This window comes from Pezoporus flaviventris, unplaced genomic scaffold (assembly GCF_033815535.1).
Source record: "Pezoporus flaviventris isolate CSIRO_AGI_PZ_B2104156 unplaced genomic scaffold, CSIRO_AGI_Pfla_v1 ptg000108l, whole genome shotgun sequence".
Lineage (NCBI taxonomy): Eukaryota > Metazoa > Chordata > Aves > Psittaciformes > Psittacidae > Pezoporus > Pezoporus flaviventris.
The window spans coordinates 518,490-538,212 of record NW_026892656.1 but is presented as its reverse complement, the minus strand read 5'-3'; the positions used below and the strand labels follow the sequence as shown (position 1 = coordinate 538,212).

At 36.4% G+C, this 19,723-nt stretch overlaps 1 protein-coding gene across 8 annotated transcripts in view; it reads right to left on the bottom strand.

Moving 5' to 3' along the window:
* SMARCA2 (SWI/SNF related, matrix associated, actin dependent regulator of chromatin, subfamily a, member 2) overlaps positions 1-19,723 on the bottom strand; it is a 131,368-nt gene that overhangs the window by 31,408 nt on the left and 80,237 nt on the right. For 7 of the 8 annotated variants that reach the window (XM_061477781.1, XM_061477780.1, XM_061477777.1 and 4 more), the window contains one exon: positions 6,933-7,150. In XM_061477781.1, the coding sequence (XP_061333765.1) occupies positions 6,933-7,150 (218 nt within the window). Of the gene's footprint in view, positions 1-6,932; positions 7,151-8,955; positions 9,064-19,723 lie in introns of those variants that run through there. The other variant, XM_061477784.1, reaches the window with a different exon arrangement.

Below are 19,723 nucleotides of genomic sequence, written 5' to 3'. Positions count from 1 at the left end.
TACACATGCAAGGCACTGGTCCTCTGGAAAAGCAACAAAAAGTAAGGTAGCACCCTGTCATGCAATTACACACTATACTGTAACAAACCTTCCTGAGGGAATTGCATTAAGCCTTTTGTTTGTTTTATCCTATTGATCTGTGTGCTTGATTTCACAAACTTAAGTTATTTTAACAAATCTGTGCAATATACTGACATAAGATACAGATGTAAGCTAATCCTTTGAAAAGTGTGATAACTTACTTTCCAAAATTTGTGCTGGATTTGCTAGGCAGAAGGATTGACGTATCACTGCTGTGTTTTAAACTTCAGCAGCTTCCCTTTAACGGAAGAATCTGTTTGAGAAAAATTACTAAACCACTGCTGCTGGTATTGCTTTAACTATGCTTCAGAGCCTAAATACAAACAGAATGATTTAAATACAAAAAAAATACTCTAATTTTGATCAAATTTTAAAACATATTCAGCATATTTGTCCTATTAAAAAAGCTCCTGATGATTATAGAGCTTTTTATCTAATGGCTATGTAATTTTTTGCCCTTTTTCATATACCACCCACCCTTATGTTGCATTTTATATTAAAAATATATCAGCAGTAAATTATTAAACAGCAATATCCTATTTTCAAGATGGAAAACTAGCCAACTGTGATTTGTTCACAGATTCTTTTAAACTAAGAACATCACAGAAAACCTTCAAGCTTTTGCTTGATACAATTAATTATCAAGAATCATTTAAGGCTGTGAAAGAAAAAGCATTAAGGGCATGAAATATTCAACAGACAGAAGACTACAGCCTGGTTTTGTCTACTCAGATCAATAACAGCTTATTCTGTCCTATCATTTTTATAGAAACTCCTCTCACAAAGAAATATTATCTTCTGCTCCCTTTGTATATGTGCATCTATACTGTAACGTGAACTTTTCCCACATAATCTCAAATGGTTGTGTCTTGAATACAACAGGGGAAATTTGGCAATTATTAATGCAACTCTGATTTTAATCCCCATCTCCACTTTTGTAATTAGAAAATAATAACCACAACAACTACCACATAAAAATCATGCGCAGTAAAAATCACTTAACGGTTGCCTAGCAACTAGGAGGCTATGTGCTGAAGGGAAGAAGGACCAGAATAAATTAAGAGACCCAACTGTGAAAGAACTGCTGAGTGACAGTTCATTGCTACTGCATCAGCTCCACATGCTAGTCCTAGGCGTGCACACATGAAAAATTCTTGCATGTTGTGTGAGTTAATATTCATACAAAAATACTGCTAGTTTTCAAGACATTCTTGCTTAGAAAAGTATTTGTGCTCAGTATTTCTGATTTTATGTCATTTTTGTCAAACTGCTTACACCCATTTAATCAGTATTACCTTCAGTGGAATTAAGTGCAGGAACAATTAGACCTCATTTGTACAAGGGTCCTTTTATGTTTGTTTTCCCTGGCAGTATGTGGCCAGAAGCAAGCTGCCACTGACCAGTCAAAAGCATTACTGCTATTGACACCCCTTCTCCTTTGGATTGGAAGACGAGACAACTATGAAGCTGAAACTGCAAGACTTTCTCACATTTCTGGCAAATTTGACACTTCTAACAAATACTGAAATTCAGTTTAGAGTGGGTGGAATGGAGAGTCCTGCCCTAGTCAGAGCACTCACAATCAGAACCATGGTGTGCAAATTACAACTCCTAATCAAATATAACTCACAAGGACGCTCCTTAAACAAAAGCGTATGCATGGGAGGAGAACTAGAAGAGCTCACAGAACAAGGTGGTTCCTTGGTATTTAACAACTTCCAACACTAACACAGCTATGTAGGGAGTTGAGTCATTTTCATCAAATGTATTTAATAGTTCTTTCTTTTTTGGAATTGACTGCAATAATACATGGTGGACCTGTCCCTATCATTGAAATGAAGTGGGTCAAAATACTTAAAAATATAATTCCTGGTTTTGACATAAGGCTGTGTATTCCATTACTCTGGTTTGGCTATAAATAAGAATTATTTGCTTTGTGTATTTGAATACTCAAGAGTACCACTTGGCATAATTAATTACTAGTTAGATTAGCAATGGCTAATTACATCACTCACCATTTTACAACAGTTAAAATCTGGCAATTCGAGAAACATGGGGAAGCAGTCTGAATAAAATCCACTTAATATAACGAAAAAAGAAATTCTCTCACTGAGCTATGTTCTGTAAGAATACTATGGCCACAAATGTAAACATTTTGGCTTTAATGCTGCAGTGATTAAAATACTAGGCACCACAGAGAGGGGAAGTCTCTTGCTAAGCAGGAAACACAGACAGGGCACAACAATCACAACCTTTAATTTTCTTATCATCTTTATTAAAATGTGGTCGATGGCCACGTGCTACGGGGAGCAGGCTTTGTGAAGTTCGCCAATACACCATGCATGTCCTTACTTTAAGTCTCACAAACAGCAGAGAAAGGCTGGTTATAAATGAAAATCACTGTATATACTAAAGCTACCAGCACCCTGGGACTCTTGAACTCAGCTGTGACTATCTAAACAAAGGTAATGCAAACTAGCAGTAGCATCAAACTGGCACCTAGACAGGAACTGTCAAACTCAACATAATGCCAAAGAGGACAGTGTACTGTAGGGAAGATGAAGGATTACAAGGTATGAAGTATCATTCCTTTTCTCCACTTAATTTCAACAATCAGAGAAGGGAAGCTACACTTACAGCTTGTATTCCTCTAAAGTAAGAAATAAAGGTAAAGCTTCAAAAGAGAACAAAGATAGTTTGGGGGACTAAGTCTGCATGTGCATGATGCAAAATCAACAGCTGGGGCTCAAATTTGGCATACAAGTTCCTTATTACGAAAAGAACACTGAACTCTAGTAAAATTGCCACCATTTCCAAATTGATACAAACAAAACTGACATACAAACTCATTTTGCTTTCTCATAATATAACATACATATTACACATATGATTCTGCAATTATCCATTTCTATGGGCATTCCTAACTTTAGAGGAAAGGAAAGACAGGTTAAATGCATCAGAACTGGAAAAAAATTGTGACAATAATGCTGGACTGATGCATTTCAACTTACTCTCTTGTAAACAGGGGTTGCACACTGCAAGATTACAACAAAGTACAAGGCTGCAAAGGGACCTGCTATGGGTGAGCAGAGACATCTTCTACTCACTCCATCAGGTGATCAGATGCCAGAGGATTCTGACCACCTTTTCTACCTTACTTTTGCTTCATTACAGATTTATTCTCCATTCTAAGACATTACAGGTGAAACCTAGATCAACTCAGCTTCACCTATGACGGTGAAGCAGTGTAGGAGAAAAAAAAAGGCTCTGCATCTGTAGTACTGCTCTGTATCTACAACTGGCAATATGTTTTACAGTATGATATTTAAAGCTGAGTAGTAAGAGCACAGGTGCAGTTTTAAAAAGGTAGCACTGAATTCAGTAAGCATTTTTACTTCATAATGATTTGAGGTGCATACCCCACAAATCTTCAAATTGAGGTACATCTATTTGGTTGTAGGTAAACAGAGATAAACACAAAGATATGATAAAAAAATGTCTATCAACATGAAGAAAAGCTTAAAGCACATCACCCAATACTGTCATCTGAAGCAGTCTGCAAGAAGCAAGTATTGTCATCTTGACAAGGACCTCAACTGCTCTCACACCAAAGGCATCCAAACAGTTGAACATTTTCACAGTGCTCATATCCATTTTTACTACATCCTTTATTTCAAGGGGAACACCTCAGGTATCAGAATTCCAAGAAACTAATGCAGTTAGGCTGCCAGTCAAGTCAAATTTCAGCATAAATACTTAAGGTTTATCTCCTTTGGTGTGCTCCTAGTTCTCTAGAAAGAACTTTGGTTCTGTACAGCTTGTAGCTATAAATTGGTCTGTAAGAATTATTAAATTTATTGTTAATGGAATGTTGCATTAAAATCAGTACCATGTTCAGATGTGGGAATGAGAAAAAAGGGAAATAGTAGAGTTCCTATACAGTATGGCATAAAAGAGGAAAATCTGAACAAAATCTTGAATAAAAAGCATGTCCTTTGCACTGAGGACATGACAGAAATAAACAGTAATTTGACTTCACCCTAACTTCACTGTCTTGCATGGAGTTCTTTACTGGCATTTGCAAGTAGCTGGCTATCTACCTCTGAAGTTCCTTTACAAAGAATTATATGCTCCATTTCTCTAAACTGAACATTTACCTCAAATTTTGCTAATTTGTCTGTTTAATCTTATTTGACATTTATACAATAACTGTGTAGATCAAACTTGAGTTTACTAGAGCTTATTCCTTGTATTATTGTATCCTCTAGCTTTCCAAGACACAGGCAACCCAGCCTATTTTGTTGGATGCTTTTTAAATAAGGAAGGAAAAGATTGTACTTGTCCCCAAATGCCTACAAGGGAAGATACTAATGAAGGCATATATATGGCCAGTCCTTTCCTGTGACAACATCATAACTGGAACTCTAGATTTTTGTGGGGGTCATGGAAAAATGTTTCTTTTAAAAAAGAAAGGTTTTAATCAGAGCACAGAAATGATTCTGCATTTACAAGGAGCTCTTCTCCAAAGCCAGGGGAAGCATGAGAGAAAGCACACAGAGATTCTCGCAAATGTTAACAATGCATTCCCTTATTTTTTTTTTTTTTTTTTTTTTTTTGGCTGCTGGCTTTTTAACTGCAACAAAACTTACAAAAGACTGAAGAATTGGTTTTAACAAAGCTATGCAAGACAAAGTCAGTAAGATTTTGCATGGGTATTCCCTGATTACCTTCTGGGACAAAATCAGCTCTCTGTGGCCTGGATCAGCCCTCTGGACTTTCATAAAACAGAGATTAAACATCCATTAGCACTGAAAATCTAAGCTAATGACAAAGATGATTTCAAGCATTCAAGTACTAAATACATGAAAAACTTTTTTTTTTTTTTCCTTTTTCCCAGATGAAGCTTATGGCCTACTTTCTTTCAATAAACCTGTCCCTTTATACTTGCCCCAATTGTCTTCACACACACAAAAGCCCAGAGCTGAACAAACATGAAACCCCAACAAAGCTGAGGGGTTCCAATGCTTAAAACCCACTTAATCCTAAAGCTGAAAATCATTCAAAATGCTCATCAAACTCCAGAACAAACTTAACCCCATAGCTTTTATGATATTAAAGTTTCCTGATGTCTAAATTTGCAATTCTGTTACATCCCAGTTTTCATAGGATTGGGTGGTTTGATGCAAGCTCAGAAAAAAAAAAAAAAAATCAGAATACAGACGCTTGGAACTCTTCTGTATAGCTCATCACACTGGAGAACTCAGTTTAACAGTCATTGTTAATTTCTAACAGAACAGAGCTTCATACACTTCTTAGAGTGGGAACTAATTCTGTCTTGCGTAAATGTGGGCTCCCGGGTGAGGCAACAGGATACTTTATCACTAAGTAATAGCACAGTTGTTAACTTTGACACAGCTTAGGTATGAACTTCCTGGGGCGCAAGTGAGAGGCAAAAATCTTCCAACTTCTCCAGTAATTATCAGTAGCTAAACTCTACTAGAAGAAGTAACTTTGCTTGCTATTTTAGAAAGGAGAAGTAGGCACCATGATCAGAAATGCTTGGCTTCAGGAGAAATATTAAGGCTAGGGATACAAAATGAAGAGATGATTCCTTGCAGCCCTGACTAAAATACGTGAACTTAAACACTGTTTCCTTCTCAGCTATTCTGTTAGTCCAGATTCACAGCAAGCTGTGTACACTGAGTTTGTAGTCAGTTTCTTGCTCATCCTATCTGCTTCTGTGAATACTGTTCTGATGCAATAAACTTTTTGATGTACTCTATAGACAGGCCAAAGATCACAGAATGCTTCATTTCAACAGTTGTGTGCCAAAAAAGTCAGGCATCCCAGCCCTGTCTGCTTTGCCACGTACACCCTGAATTAAACTTGTACAAGCAGACCCAGAACAGGAGTTGCAGAAAAGGAAGGAGAGCAACTTGCCATTTTATGTGACAGACTGAAAGCTGTTTAAATGCAGAAATTATATTGTTACAATTGCATGGGTCACCTAACACAAATACTTCTTGATTCTCTCTGAATGCCCTTAATACTCATTTAGCTTGTGATTTCTCTTTATATGAATTAAGTTATTCAATGTACAGCAAAGAAGGGGTAAGTAAACATGAAGGCTTTACTGATTTTTGACAAATATGAGTTAAAAAATACAACTTCCTCAAACAAGTCTGATTCAAGATGCTATTAACTAATTCTCAGTTTCTTCCTCATGAAGTATAGATGATTTTCAGTTTGAAAACCTGAAAAACTGAAGTATTCACATTAGAAGCACTATTTTTGCTAAGGTCCAGAAGTTCAGCATTTTGTCATGCTAAAACCAGGAACTTGTTGACGAGCAGGCTTCCATCTCAGCTGTGGACAACTAATTATGCTCAGTTTTAACTTTGGCAGCTCAGAGGCTCATGATACGAGTCTGGTATTTTTTGGACAGTCTTTCCGGTCATAACGAGACCCATGTTATCTTGCATTAATAAATCTGTAGCCGTGTACTTGAAAAGATAAATCTTCACACACTGCACCACTAAACTGAAGAAAAATTACACTCAAATTAAATGTTCTTAAGTACACTTCCTGAGCAGAGTGACTCCATTTTTAAGCAGAAGCTCTGTGACTACTTTTTTGAGTTTCAACAACTTCCTATCAGATGGATATTTTAAAAAAACTCTACAAAAATTAAGACTTACAGGATCTGGCCCTAAGAAGAATTACTTTTCAGAAATACTCTCTCAGCAAACCCTTCTAACCACTGAAAACAAAAATGAAACCATTAAAAAACGCACAGAGAAATACCATCAGAAGGAGACAGCACATGAAACAGAGATCATCTGCAAGCTCACCTATCCTTGTAGTTTATCACAGTATCAATGATTGCATTCATTTGTTTTGTCAGTTTGGGTGGGTTGGGTGACAACTTCTCTGCAGGAGGTCTCCCTCTTCTTTTCTTTGCTTTCTCTCCCTCCTCCTTTCCAGAATCTTTGTCCACATTTCTTCGTCTCTTCCTTTTTTTAAGCCGGACTTCCTCTTCCATTTCTTCCAAGTTGCCGTCTTCAATTGCCTGACAAACATGGATTCAAAAAGTATGATTTTTAAACAAAAGAGATATTACAAAGGGAAATAACAATCTCTATTAAAAACAAAACCCCAACTCCACAGGATGCAGATAATTCAATTAAAAATATTCAGCTTATTTCTAAACAAGAGAGCTTGTTTACATACAAGAGTACAAGAAGAAACTGAGTTACTGGCAATCAAAGAGACACTAAATATTAAATTGTTCTGAGAAGTCCATTATCATCTAAATATATGCATGTGTATCTGAACCTTGAATTCCACACCAAATCAGTTTCACACACAATAACAGCCTGTGGTACTATGTCAGTAAATGTACAACAAACATTCATTTGTTCATGTCAGTGGCAGTTCTGGCTTATGTCGTTCCATGCAAAACAGACTTTGATCTCACATGTTTTCTAACAGGACAGTCTAAACAGCACTCAGCTCCCAAAGGCAGATCACACACAGTTCTTTGTGCACACAAACAACACACAGATACTTCATGCAGTAACGACTCCTCTTTTCCGAATAGTTTAAGCAACTTCCCGATTGTCATGAGGGTTAAAACCATTTCTAAAATGGTATAGTAACCAGCATAGTAACCAACAGATAGGCAGAAGCACTGACAGTACAGTGTTTTACTATAAAAAGCACTCATAACATGGGCTGCAAAAAAAAAAAAAAAAAGAAAAGCAAACAGAAAACAAAACTGCACACAGAGTCACAAACAATGGACACTCATTTCAATTACCTGAATGTATGCTTTTAACCAGACCCAGCAGCACTATGCAGAGGGATAAAAAAAAATTGCTACAAAAAGCCAAACTACAAATAAAGGGAACCTGCTCACACACTACAAGATCTATGTGAAAAAGCAAGAAGCTGAACTTTTCTTGATTTGGGCTAGCCAATAAAAGACAATAAACAGAAATACTGGGTCATAAGAGAACTGAAATTAAAGATACAAAAGTAAGGAAAAAATCTTAAAACTAGGCTTTCTGATTAATGCTTTCTCAGAACATAACCGATGTTGATATTTGTCCCTTTTGCCTCTCAATATTGCCTTGAGTACATGCAAATGCTAATCAATCCTTTCTCGTAGCTGAAAGAGCTCTAATCATAAGCAATTACCTTCATTTCTCCACAGCACTAAACATGGCTAATATTTATGATCATGTGAGCATAACAATCAATATAAAAAGAGTGATTACAGCCCAGACATAATTTTTCTCAATTGTGCACAATGTCTCTTGAAAAAAACGTTTTGTGAACAAAACCTCGTGCACAACACAAAACAACCTGGCATGTTAAAACCAGTGGGATTTATAAATCGGTTTCCTATGCATCCTCCAACGTGCAAATCCACAGAATAAACACGAACACAGAATCCTGAGGGACAGCCTGAAACTAGGCCTTAATAATCAAAAGACAATTTACATCATGCTTCTACATCGTTCAGTTAACCACTATGAAGGAAGCTTGAGATCTGATGAGTTAGGAAGAAAAAAAGGAAAAAGAGAAATCTGCACACAAATTCATTAATATTAATTTGAATAAAGCTGGACACCCACTACAAACCACTGCAGCTAAAGATTAAGAAAAGGAAATTTCTCTGCATCATCTTAGAAGCAAGAAAAGCTAATAATAAATACAGCAAGGCTGTCAATTAATGTCACTGCTCCCCTTTAGTACTCAGTTGTACACTGAAATACAGAGAACACTGACTTCTGATGTGTTACACACCTACGCATGCCTGTGATGTAGTTCTACTGAATCTTCAGGACGGCAATGAAAAAGGATATTTACCTTACCACTATCAGCAGGCCGACTATCGGAAATCACAGTTAGTGGGGATAAAATTAACAAGCCAGCAAAGCAGCGAGCTGCTAGTCTCTTCATCAGCTGATCAGGAAAAAAAAGAGAGCTGGGGAAAGGCTATGTTTTCATATACAAGTAATTTTATTTTACTGAAAATTTAATACTGAAAAGATTGTGGATACTCAAATCTGCTGTTTCATTCTACCTACTACAAGGCCCGAAGCCTTCCTCCTTCAGCCTGCTTCAATATTGACAACTACTTATCATATTTCTCCCCTTATTATTCTAGGCATCCAAATTAGATTTTTAGCTGGGCAGTAACTGGTTCTTGTTAGCATTTTAACAGCACGATTAGACAATTCCTTGTACTATTTTAAAGCTGAAATAAATTGCATGCATTTTAAAAATGCATTTATTACAGAAAATGTATTCTTATTGCTCCACAGTGAACAGATCCTGTTTTGCTTACTAACACTGATAAAAAATCCACTCTGATTTGTGAGAAATTAAGAAGAAAAAAAAAAACAAAAAGCCCCACACCACCCACACCCTCTCCCCAAAAAAAAGCCAAAAAAACCAAAAACCAAATTAACCTATTGTTTTGAAACTTCAGTAACATTTTGCGGTCCTTCACAGAAAACTGCTACTCACTTGACTAAAATATATTTGTATTTTTGTTTGCTTGACAAAAACCAAAAGTGGTGCTGCCCTGAAAGTTTACTAACATCTTATTTTAGAATTCTGCATAAAATCCTTGTTTGCATTCAGTAATATTTTGGAAAAAAACCCTGAGGACTAAAAAGATAAAAGTAAAAATTCTTTTTGTTTGTTTTTTAAAATATCACATATAGCAATATAGTAAAGAAAAAAAAAACCCACCCTAAAATCCAAGTAAAGTAACATATATTCTCTTGCACACTCAAAATTAGCGACTAGCAGATAGCAAATTAATTCTTAACATACTACAGATCTGCAAACCAATACTTAACTGTCTACTTAGCTAGTAATGTATCAGTTACTATACCCAGCTTTCAAAATTTACATCCATGAATGTAAAGTCAGTTTTCCTCAATTTTTTAGTGACACCACTTGAAAATCAGTGTGACAATACCAGCAGTCCAAAACTCTTGTTATTGTGGCTCCTAACATTAGTTCTCAAGTGCAAATTAATATTTTGCATATAAACAGTAATATTTAAAACTAAACCTGTATGATTTATGCTTCCTTAAAATATGGCTTAAAATGGCTTAAAAAAAACTCGCATAAATCAATTATCAGAAGATAAATTAATGCTCAGTGCCTTTGTCTAGAGATATGATCCATGCATGTGTGTATTAGCAATAAAGTATTTACTAAACTAATTCATCTGACTGAGCTCTTTGTTAGAAAAGCTTACTATTCTAGGCTGAAGTGCCACACCGAAAAGAATGCCCTTCCAAACCTTCACCAGTACGATAATGATACAAATCCCAGAAACAAATCTCTCAGTTCCAGATGATGGGCTGTGCAAGACTGCCAGATAGCACAGACATCTCCCATGCTCAAATGCCTCTGGATTAGTGAGGTGAACAGTAAGGGAGTCAAGGAAAACAGTACACAAATAAAAATTTAACACTTTCCTTCCCTTAAGGAAACAGGACACGAGTACAATAAATTTTGGAGACTACTTTTTTTGAAAGAAAGCTCTGAAAATTTAATATCAAATTCTGCAGAGGGTTGGGAACCTCATGAAAGACAGAGATGCCAGTGAAGGTGTGAGGACCCAGTGTTAAGCCCAGTACTGACAAAATGTTCCTGCTTTTCTGAATTTATTGCTGCATCCTGGTCCACGTACAAAAAGCAGTTTCCTTGCTAAAGAGTTAAGAGCACAAGAATTTTTAAGAAAGAACATAATGACCACAGATTAAAGAGACAAACTGCCTTCCTCAAAAAAGAAGTGCCCCCCCCCCCCCCCCCAATCCAAAAGTGGATTTTTTTTAGAAGGCAATTCTTAAGTTACTTCTGAGACCGCTGGCCTTCCTATGGCTGCTTGCAACTACATTTTCCTCTTCAGAAAGAAAATTAGGTGTTTTGAGGTAGAAGTAGGGAACACGGATATGGCTACACCACCACCATAGAAAGAAAGCAAAGATCAAATGGAAGCTGTTTTGTTTCCCCATTTGAAGAGTGGGACATTATAGATGTATTCTTCACTTCCTGGGAGCATGACACAGCACCATAACTGAGCACCTTTTCAGTACAGAATTAGGGACCTAAGTAACTACTAAAAGCTATACCTCTGGGTTTTGTATCATGAGTTCAACAGTTGTTAGTTTTATATTAGTTTTGAATTCATCTTACAAGAATCAGGCGATCCAAGTGTGGTCAACACGGTGAATCAATGGGGGTGCTCAGCATAAAATCAGTTTTGGTGTCTAAAGCCTGTCTCTAAGATTGCAATGAGACAACACTGTAAAACAGTTGTTTTGATTGAAGATTAACTACAGTATTGTTATAAGAGGAAGTTAAGGCATAGCAAAAGCTATTAATACAACTTATAGTCAAAGAAAGAGTACCCACAAAATAAAAGTGGAACCATGTAGTAAGTCTTCCTCATAATGCTGAAAGTATGTTCAGGTTAAATGGGAAACAAACAGAACACAAGATCTCTTCCTGTATCCCTCCCTGATTTTATCTTAATGAAATGAACATTAAGATGGTTTGGCCCCTTCCCTCCAGATATCAGTGCCCCATATACAGGATTAAAGCTTTTATCCTCAGTGCTTCCCTTCTGAGAAACCAACCTAACCTAGGAGCAGCAGAAAGAGGCAGTGGAGGGATGAGGGGCTGCGTGGTAGAGAATCCAAACAAATTCTGTGCCAGAAACTATCGATTTCAACCTCTTATTCTTTCTCACTCAACTGTTCTGTTGTTGTGGGCTGTGTTCATTTTATTCCTGAATCTTCCCACCTTCTTTTTAGATGGCTAGACTACCCACTGAACAACTCTTGTCACGTGGAGTAATAGCCTGTTTCTAAACACACCGAAAAAACTCCCTCATTCAAGACCAGAGGAGAATATACTGTGGACTTCTGAAATACTGCGCATGAAAGTTGCCAGATGATAAACAAATATATTCTGACATGAACATTATAACAGCATATATACCTATATTTCATATACCTGAAATAGATGGTATCCTCCACATTTCAGATTGCCTTCAGATTGCTCAGAACCTTACAGCATATTGATGACTCAAAGAGTAAACAGCGTTAACATTCTGGCATTGGAAATAGTTGCAGTTATCTTTGGAAAAATAATTGGAAGCAAAATTTACAGACTGAATGAATACAACTAAAGAAAGACACTGCAAGGCTATCACTTATGAAAATACTGCAAGCAAATTTATGGGGAAAAAATAACAATCTTTACAGACACACAGTTATAAAGAAATACACTTAATATGACCAAAGCTATCCTTCAAGACTAATTTAGCAGAATTAATTATAGTTTGCAACTGTAACCTCAAATAACTAAATGACAACAAAACAGGAAATAACTATGATTGAGCCATGGCATGTGGGGATTTTTGAGAAGTTATTATTATATATATAGTTATACTCAGTTTTTAAACTGTAAATTCAAATATTCTGGAGAAAATTATCAATTATTTAATGTGCATGTATGAATATTCAGTGGATATAATCAAGACATATAAAAATAGCTATTTACTTTTGTATATATGCTTTTGTCCACAAGATTTATAAACAAAACTATTAAGTCATGACTGGCTACGCTTTTTCTTTTGTACAGAAAGCCCTGATATCTTCAAGTATCCCTTGCTAACAGTGAATCAGATCAAAAAATAAAGATGAAGACTTCTAAGAACCTGTCAACAAGCTTGATAAGGACAGCTAAATTGTGTGCGGTTTTGATACTTACAGGTGCTGGATGCTTGCTTAAGTAAAATGGATGGGCAGAAAATCCAAGAAAACCTCTTGAAAGGAACTTAAGTAGGAAGCATTATTTCATACTAATCATGGAAAGGTTCTGTTTAGGGAAGAGGGCTCTGACTGCCAACAAGTCTTCCCTGGTACCTGTTACAGACTTTCCATTTGTGAATGATCTATTACATGCATTTCTTACCAGCACAGAAAAAAAGCTGATGGAAGATACTTGTTCTCTGGCTTCAGATTCACAAGCAATCCATCTTGAAGTAAAATCTATCATGACAAGATGCCTCATTTTTCCCCCTTTATCTTCTTCTGTATGACAGAGATGCATATGTTTGTTGCATAGACATGATTCTGGAGCATTTAGTGACTAGGTTTTTCAGTGAGGAACAGTGGAAGAGGAATGTTTTCTTCCTTTTTTATTTCTGTCAGCATTTTCTCCGTGACTTATCCAGAATTCTGATTCAGGAAAAGCTATTTCAGCAGTGTAGGGGACAGTACAGAAATACAGAATAATAGAATGGTCACGACTGGTAAGGACCTTAAGATTATTGACCCTGCTGCCATGGGCAGGGACACCTCCCACTAGACCATGACAAAGGTACTGTAAGACAATCAGTATTCCAGTTAAGCTTTTTTTTCTTGACCAAGTACATATCCTCCTTAAAAGAGGGGGCAAGGAAAATTAATTGCATGAGAAAATTACCTTTGCTGAGGGGTGTCAAGGGGAGATTACTTTTCTCTCTTTTTCCTAAATTCCTTTAAAGTAATTAGCATAGAATTTGGTGAACAGCGTAACATTTTTGTGTCCTACAACAGATGTTCTATTTTCCTTGTCATCTCACCATTTAGAATGAAAATAAAATTGAGGTTGCTATGGCTTAGTTTTTACTGTGGGCTTCACTTCCAGGTCTTCCTTCTTTGGTCTAAAATATTTTACTGGAGGGATATATCCCACTTCTGAGATACTTTTTTATTTCCATTTTTTAGGATTTAATAAAACAAATAAACTTACAAATAAAATTTAAGACAATTTAGTAAAGCTGCAGTGAAGTCATGAAAATACTCAACAATAAAGACCAGATCCCAAATTAAAAAAAAAAAACAAACCACCATGAATTCTACAACATTCCTATGATTTACTGTCTCCCAGTCTGATAAGGAGATCAAGAATACAAAAGCTGATCAGAAACACATTTATATCTGACCACTAATAAACACTTATATAGGATGGCTTCCCAATATTGAGACAAGGATTTCATGTTACTGGTTACCTTGTCTTTCATAAAATACTGTTGCAGTTGCCAAAGGAAGCAAACTACGTGAAGTCTTCACTCATGACATGCTGAAGATAGGCTGAGTTCTTCAGGTAGTCTGAAACTTTCCTGTTCTTTCATAGTTAATAAGTTATTACTTCCATATTTGTTTACATGCAAGAAGAGACATACTGCTTTCATTTAAGTTGTGTGTTTCTATAAAAGAAGCAGTGCTCTGCGTATGTACACTGATACAGCAAAAGGATTATTGCTGCCTGTTGCACCAGCTGCATGGAAAACACTGCTGTGAAGCTTCCCATCAACTACACAGATGACTTGTATTCAAAAGTTTGATTAGGTGACAAAATATCTCTTACTGCATATGACCTATCATCATTACTGTCAAGGCATGTCAGAGAACATAACAGTACAGTGGACCAAGTATTGAAATGTTTACTGCTTCTCTTTCTGCTGCCAAATGCCCCTAGCAACAATGCTGTTTTAAACTTTCAATGCAGACTTTTTTTTTTCTTTTTTGTGGATTTTGTAAAGTATTTAATAGCTGCTTTTGTTTCAGTTTTGGAAGTTGATCTGAATTTTGACCTTCCACACAAAGAGTACTGTGGGCATTTTAATCACACGGCTGATTTTTTTTTCATGCAAAATTTAACATTTGAAACAGTAATAATATAACAATGGCTGAAATCTAGAGTTTTAGCTCATGATTGCCAGGCTACATAAACATGGTACTTCACAAAAGTACAGCTATTTGAAAGAAAATGCAATTTATTTTAGGCTAATGTTAACTATACTGATCAAATCTTTTATAAATACACAAGGGTGTTTGTATGAGACTATTATACTAATGTTTTCTACGGGAGAATACATGTACAATTTCAATCGGAATTGTGTTAATAATATTTGCTACTTTACATGCAACATCACATGGACAAAATCACAGACTAAAAAAAGAATCACATGAAAATACAGCAGGATGTTTTACTGATAGCTACTCCTTTGAAATACGTAGTCAGACTTCCTGACTTGAGGTCTTTTTAACACAAAAACTATTTTTGAAACACTAAAAATTGCTTTATTAAGAGTATCTCTCAAATACTGAAGAGATATTTCAAAGCACACTGTTAGTTTCCAAAATTAATACTCTCAATCCTGCCTCTAGATTCTGACAAACAAACATGTCTTGCCAAAACACAGAACCAAAGCTATCAGGTAGATAGCTTTAAATTCCCTCTCATACATCAAGAGCCATGAAAAGCCCCTTTCATCTAAACTGCTTCACAAGTTTTAATGTCACTGCAAGTTAAAAGTAGCCTTTTTTCCTTTTCTTGAATAGATTCCCAACAGAATTTCCTGAAAAGGGTGTGAAAGACAGTAACAGAACATAACATGGCTTGGTTTTGTGAGACCTTAGTCATGTCCAACTTCCTAATCCTTCAAGGAATCAGCTTCCCCATGCATAAAACTTGCAAGCCTCAACTTGCGTATTAGAATAGTACCTGGGGCATTCTGATGGTTGCTTGTCACAAAACAGACAACACCCTGAGTTGGTGGACTTTTTAAGCCTTCAGTGACAAAGTCTTTTAGATGTGACTTGTTTTCCTAGAGCTCACCAAATTCAATTGGTCTTGCACTTCAACACTACAAAGCAAAGTTTAGATCAGAAAGCAATTTTCTTCAAATGCCCTGGGCAAATACTTAACTGTTAAGCAGATTTGGCAGCAAGTCAGAAACTTTGCAATTGTAACCAGAAATGCTACAGTGGAGTAAGAAAGAAAACCAGGGGTGGAGAGGTATAGTGTACATGCACTTTCTCCTCCTTCATGGAATCCCAGTCCCTAGTATAGACCATAAAAAACCTCCATTACAATTAACAACCAACAGATGAAAAGTGAAGGTAAAATAATTATCAAATCTAATGCTGATTTTTTGTACCGCTATTTCAGTATTTAATTAAGACTACTGTAAGACTAAACTTCACTACCAAAGTTTACCAAACCATGTCTTAAAATATCTTCTTAGTCTCGATACTAAAGTTGTATACATAAAATTGAGGCTTTCTCAGAAAATACAAACTTAACTGAAAAGCATTCGGTAATTCATGACAAGTTGTATTAACAAGCTGGCCCAGCTATACTATTTCTGGTGCCAGATTTAATTCTTAACTATTAGAGAGTATGTACAAGCAAAATCTTATGCAGCGCTCGAGCTGATGAGGAAAACAGCTGAAAACACATTTAGCGTTTAGATTTATTAAACAACACATTCACATTATCAGCAAACAGAAACAAAAGAGAAAATTTATGTCACAGTTTTGTTAAAAACTATTCACCAGATATTCTGTATGTGTGAAAACCACCAGTGGTTTTCTTTAAATTTAATAAACTGACCAAATGCTAGAATTTCACTTACAATTTTTATATCAGCAAAACAAGTAGCCCACAATAGCTGATGTGTTTGCATGTCTGCATGAGGCAAATGAGACACTGTTTTGGACTCGAGTTTTTCCCTGGCGAACATGGTAAGCTATTTCAAATAAACTGCACAACTAGGGAAGAAAACTTCATTCATATCACCTCTGCAGCAATTAAATTGAGTTAGAAGCTGAATCCAGGTGCAATTTCATTAAGAGTCTTGTAACTACTCAAACAAATCCTCAGATTCTTGAAGCCTGTCCTAAGCAATGGAGCCCTTAGTAGATGACTCCTCTATAAAACAACCCGCTATGGGATCCAGGAAAGTATTCTGCAGTCCTGTTAGAAGTGGTGAAGGGACAGAACCTGCTAAAGCATGAAATACTTCAAGATTACAAAAGCTTCATAGGATCAGGAAGCAAACTCCTCCTTTGTGTTTTTGTGTGTGGTTTCTGTGGAGGTTTTTTTTGGTTCGTTTTTTTTTTGGCTTTTTTTTTTTTTTTTTAGAAAATATGGTTGTCATGCCAACAGCTACAGAACAGCAGGCTGCAGCGACAGCTAGTGATGAAGCCCTTTGTGTCGTACAGCTTCCCTGGGAGGCTGTTACAGAATTACAGGTTGCTCAGGCCAGCAGCACAATCTTACTGAACACTGTGTTTGTTCACAGGTTTGGCTTCTGTAATTATTTTGTCTTCTCCTTCCAAACTCAGGTACTTGACCTCCTAGCAAGCAGGGAGCTGGTATACTTGGTCAGCATACATGCGTGCATACAAACCTTGAGATGTGTGGCAGATTCTGTGGGGATCTGCCATGACCTTAACTAAATACTTCAGTGTTGGGTGCATCAACAGAGGGATAAGGATCTAACTGAAAAGGAGCAGGCAGCTGATCACCACAGTCCGAGCTGTGGCTGCTGACTGAGGCAAAACTCCTCAGAAACAAAGAGATCTAACCAACTTCCGTAAGACACATAATATAAAAGACACAGCTGAGGACTGGATATCGGTATTATGAAACCAACTTACTGGTCAGAAATGCAAAGTTTTACTCCAGAAAACCCCATGAGAAGACAGCTATAAAGCTGTAAGAGGAGCCATAGCAAAAGAAACAATGAAGGGAATCACTTGCTGCTAGTACATAAATCTCATTCTTCTGTACACTGCAATAAAATAGAAGCATTTATAGTTGTTTTGGAGAGTGCATGATACAGAATATGAGGTAAAAGGGTATTTTATGAATTAATGTACTATTCTTAATTCAGAATTTACTGGCCCTTTTTTGCAGTTTTACTGACCTAAGTAGTTCACTGCATCCAAGTTAACACAAAATAATTAATTCATAATATTGTTACAGGTTATAGTGATGAAACCACAAGTTACAAACGATCATCAATTATCTACCACAATTTTGTATGTTTCTACGAAGATTCCACTGAAAATGTACAAGACTATTACCGCTTTTTCTATACTTTCCAGAGAATGTACTACAGAAAAAGACAAACACACTCTCAAAGACCTGAAACTGATGGTGGTGGGAGGCCAATGGGTGTGACAAAGAACTCCCATTTCTGTGTGTCTTTTACACACACATACAAACACATAGCAAATAAAGATGAAAAACCACAGAAAACTTGACTAAGATTTCAGTATCCAGCCACTGGAGTTTTAATTCTGAACCTGCATAAGCAGTGGTACATTATAATTACTCTGAAGTCTAAAAGTACAGACAGTTCTTACAATTGCATTTGTTTCAACATACTCCCAAATTCACCTGAAAATATAAGTATATATACAATAGACTCACAATAGTGACTGCAATGCACTGTGAAGCAATATGATTTAGCTTCAGCTTAGCTAATTTGAGAACATGCTTACCAACTGCATAGGGAGGAAAAGGAAAACTTTTCTCAACAGAATAACAAGCCATGTTGAAAAAGGGGTAGCATATGTATCTCTGGACTAGCAAATTTTCTGACCTGACCTCACTCAACAGTCTCAGAAGCAGTGAAAACAGCTGCTATGAAAAAAAACAGAGAACTGGTAAGAAATTGTTTCCTCAATAGTCCTTAATGGCTCTTTATTAAATGGTGCAGTGTTCTTCAGTGCTCTTAAGTGTCTGCAGGAAGACAGAATAGGAAGTATGCCTACTAAATCTACAAAGAACACCAAGCTTGCCAGGAGTTCGCCTGAGGACAGGCTTAAAATTCCGAGTAATTTTGGTGAAGAAAACTTGGATATCATTCAACAAGGGCGTATGTTAAATCCTCTTACTAGGAAGGAAAAATCAACTACACAAAACATGACTCTGAAAATCTGGCCAGGAAGTAGATCCACAGTAAAGGATTAAGGGGTTATAATGGATCAAAAATTTAACATAAATCAATACCTTTAGCGTTAAAAAAATGAAATACTGAATTATAAGGCATAATTATCCTAGAAATTATGCAAGAGAACTCCACCTCCTCATTGAAATGGCACTGCACCTGGAATTTTGTTGCCTAGCTTTTGGCCAAACTTGTAGAAATGCGTCGGTCACACATAGAGCAGCTAGGGGAAATCAGTGAAAACAATCAAGAGATCTAGAAAACTGCTATTATGGGAGAAGAATGAATGAGCAGTGGTTGTTAACCTCAAGAATTGACTGAAGAATGAAACATCTTTTCTAAGACACACAGAAATGTTGAAAAAAGAAAAGCAGCAGCCTGTTCCGCATGACCAGAGTGATCAGAACAAGAAGTAATTGGCTTAAAAGCCAAGAGGAAAATTCAGATTAAATACAAAGGAAAGCTGAATAGGTAAATACACTCCCCTTCTAAATTCACTATTATGAAAGGCTTTAAAGAACAGATGAATATCTAGTATAAAGGATACAGGGGTGGCTGATTCCACCCTAAGTAGGAAGATGGATCAGATGATATTTCAGGGCTGGCATTTTTGACAGTGAAGTGCTTAACGCAAACATCATAAACAACTCAGGACAAAAACCATAAAAGCCAAAGGTGAAGTGTATGTTGCCATAGTGAGAGTATTCCATCATTAAAAATAATTAGCTTAAAATGACCTTGAGTAGATGTACACTATCAACTCCACTGTAGGAGTAATGGGTAATGGGTAAATGTTCGAGATAGAAGTTTATG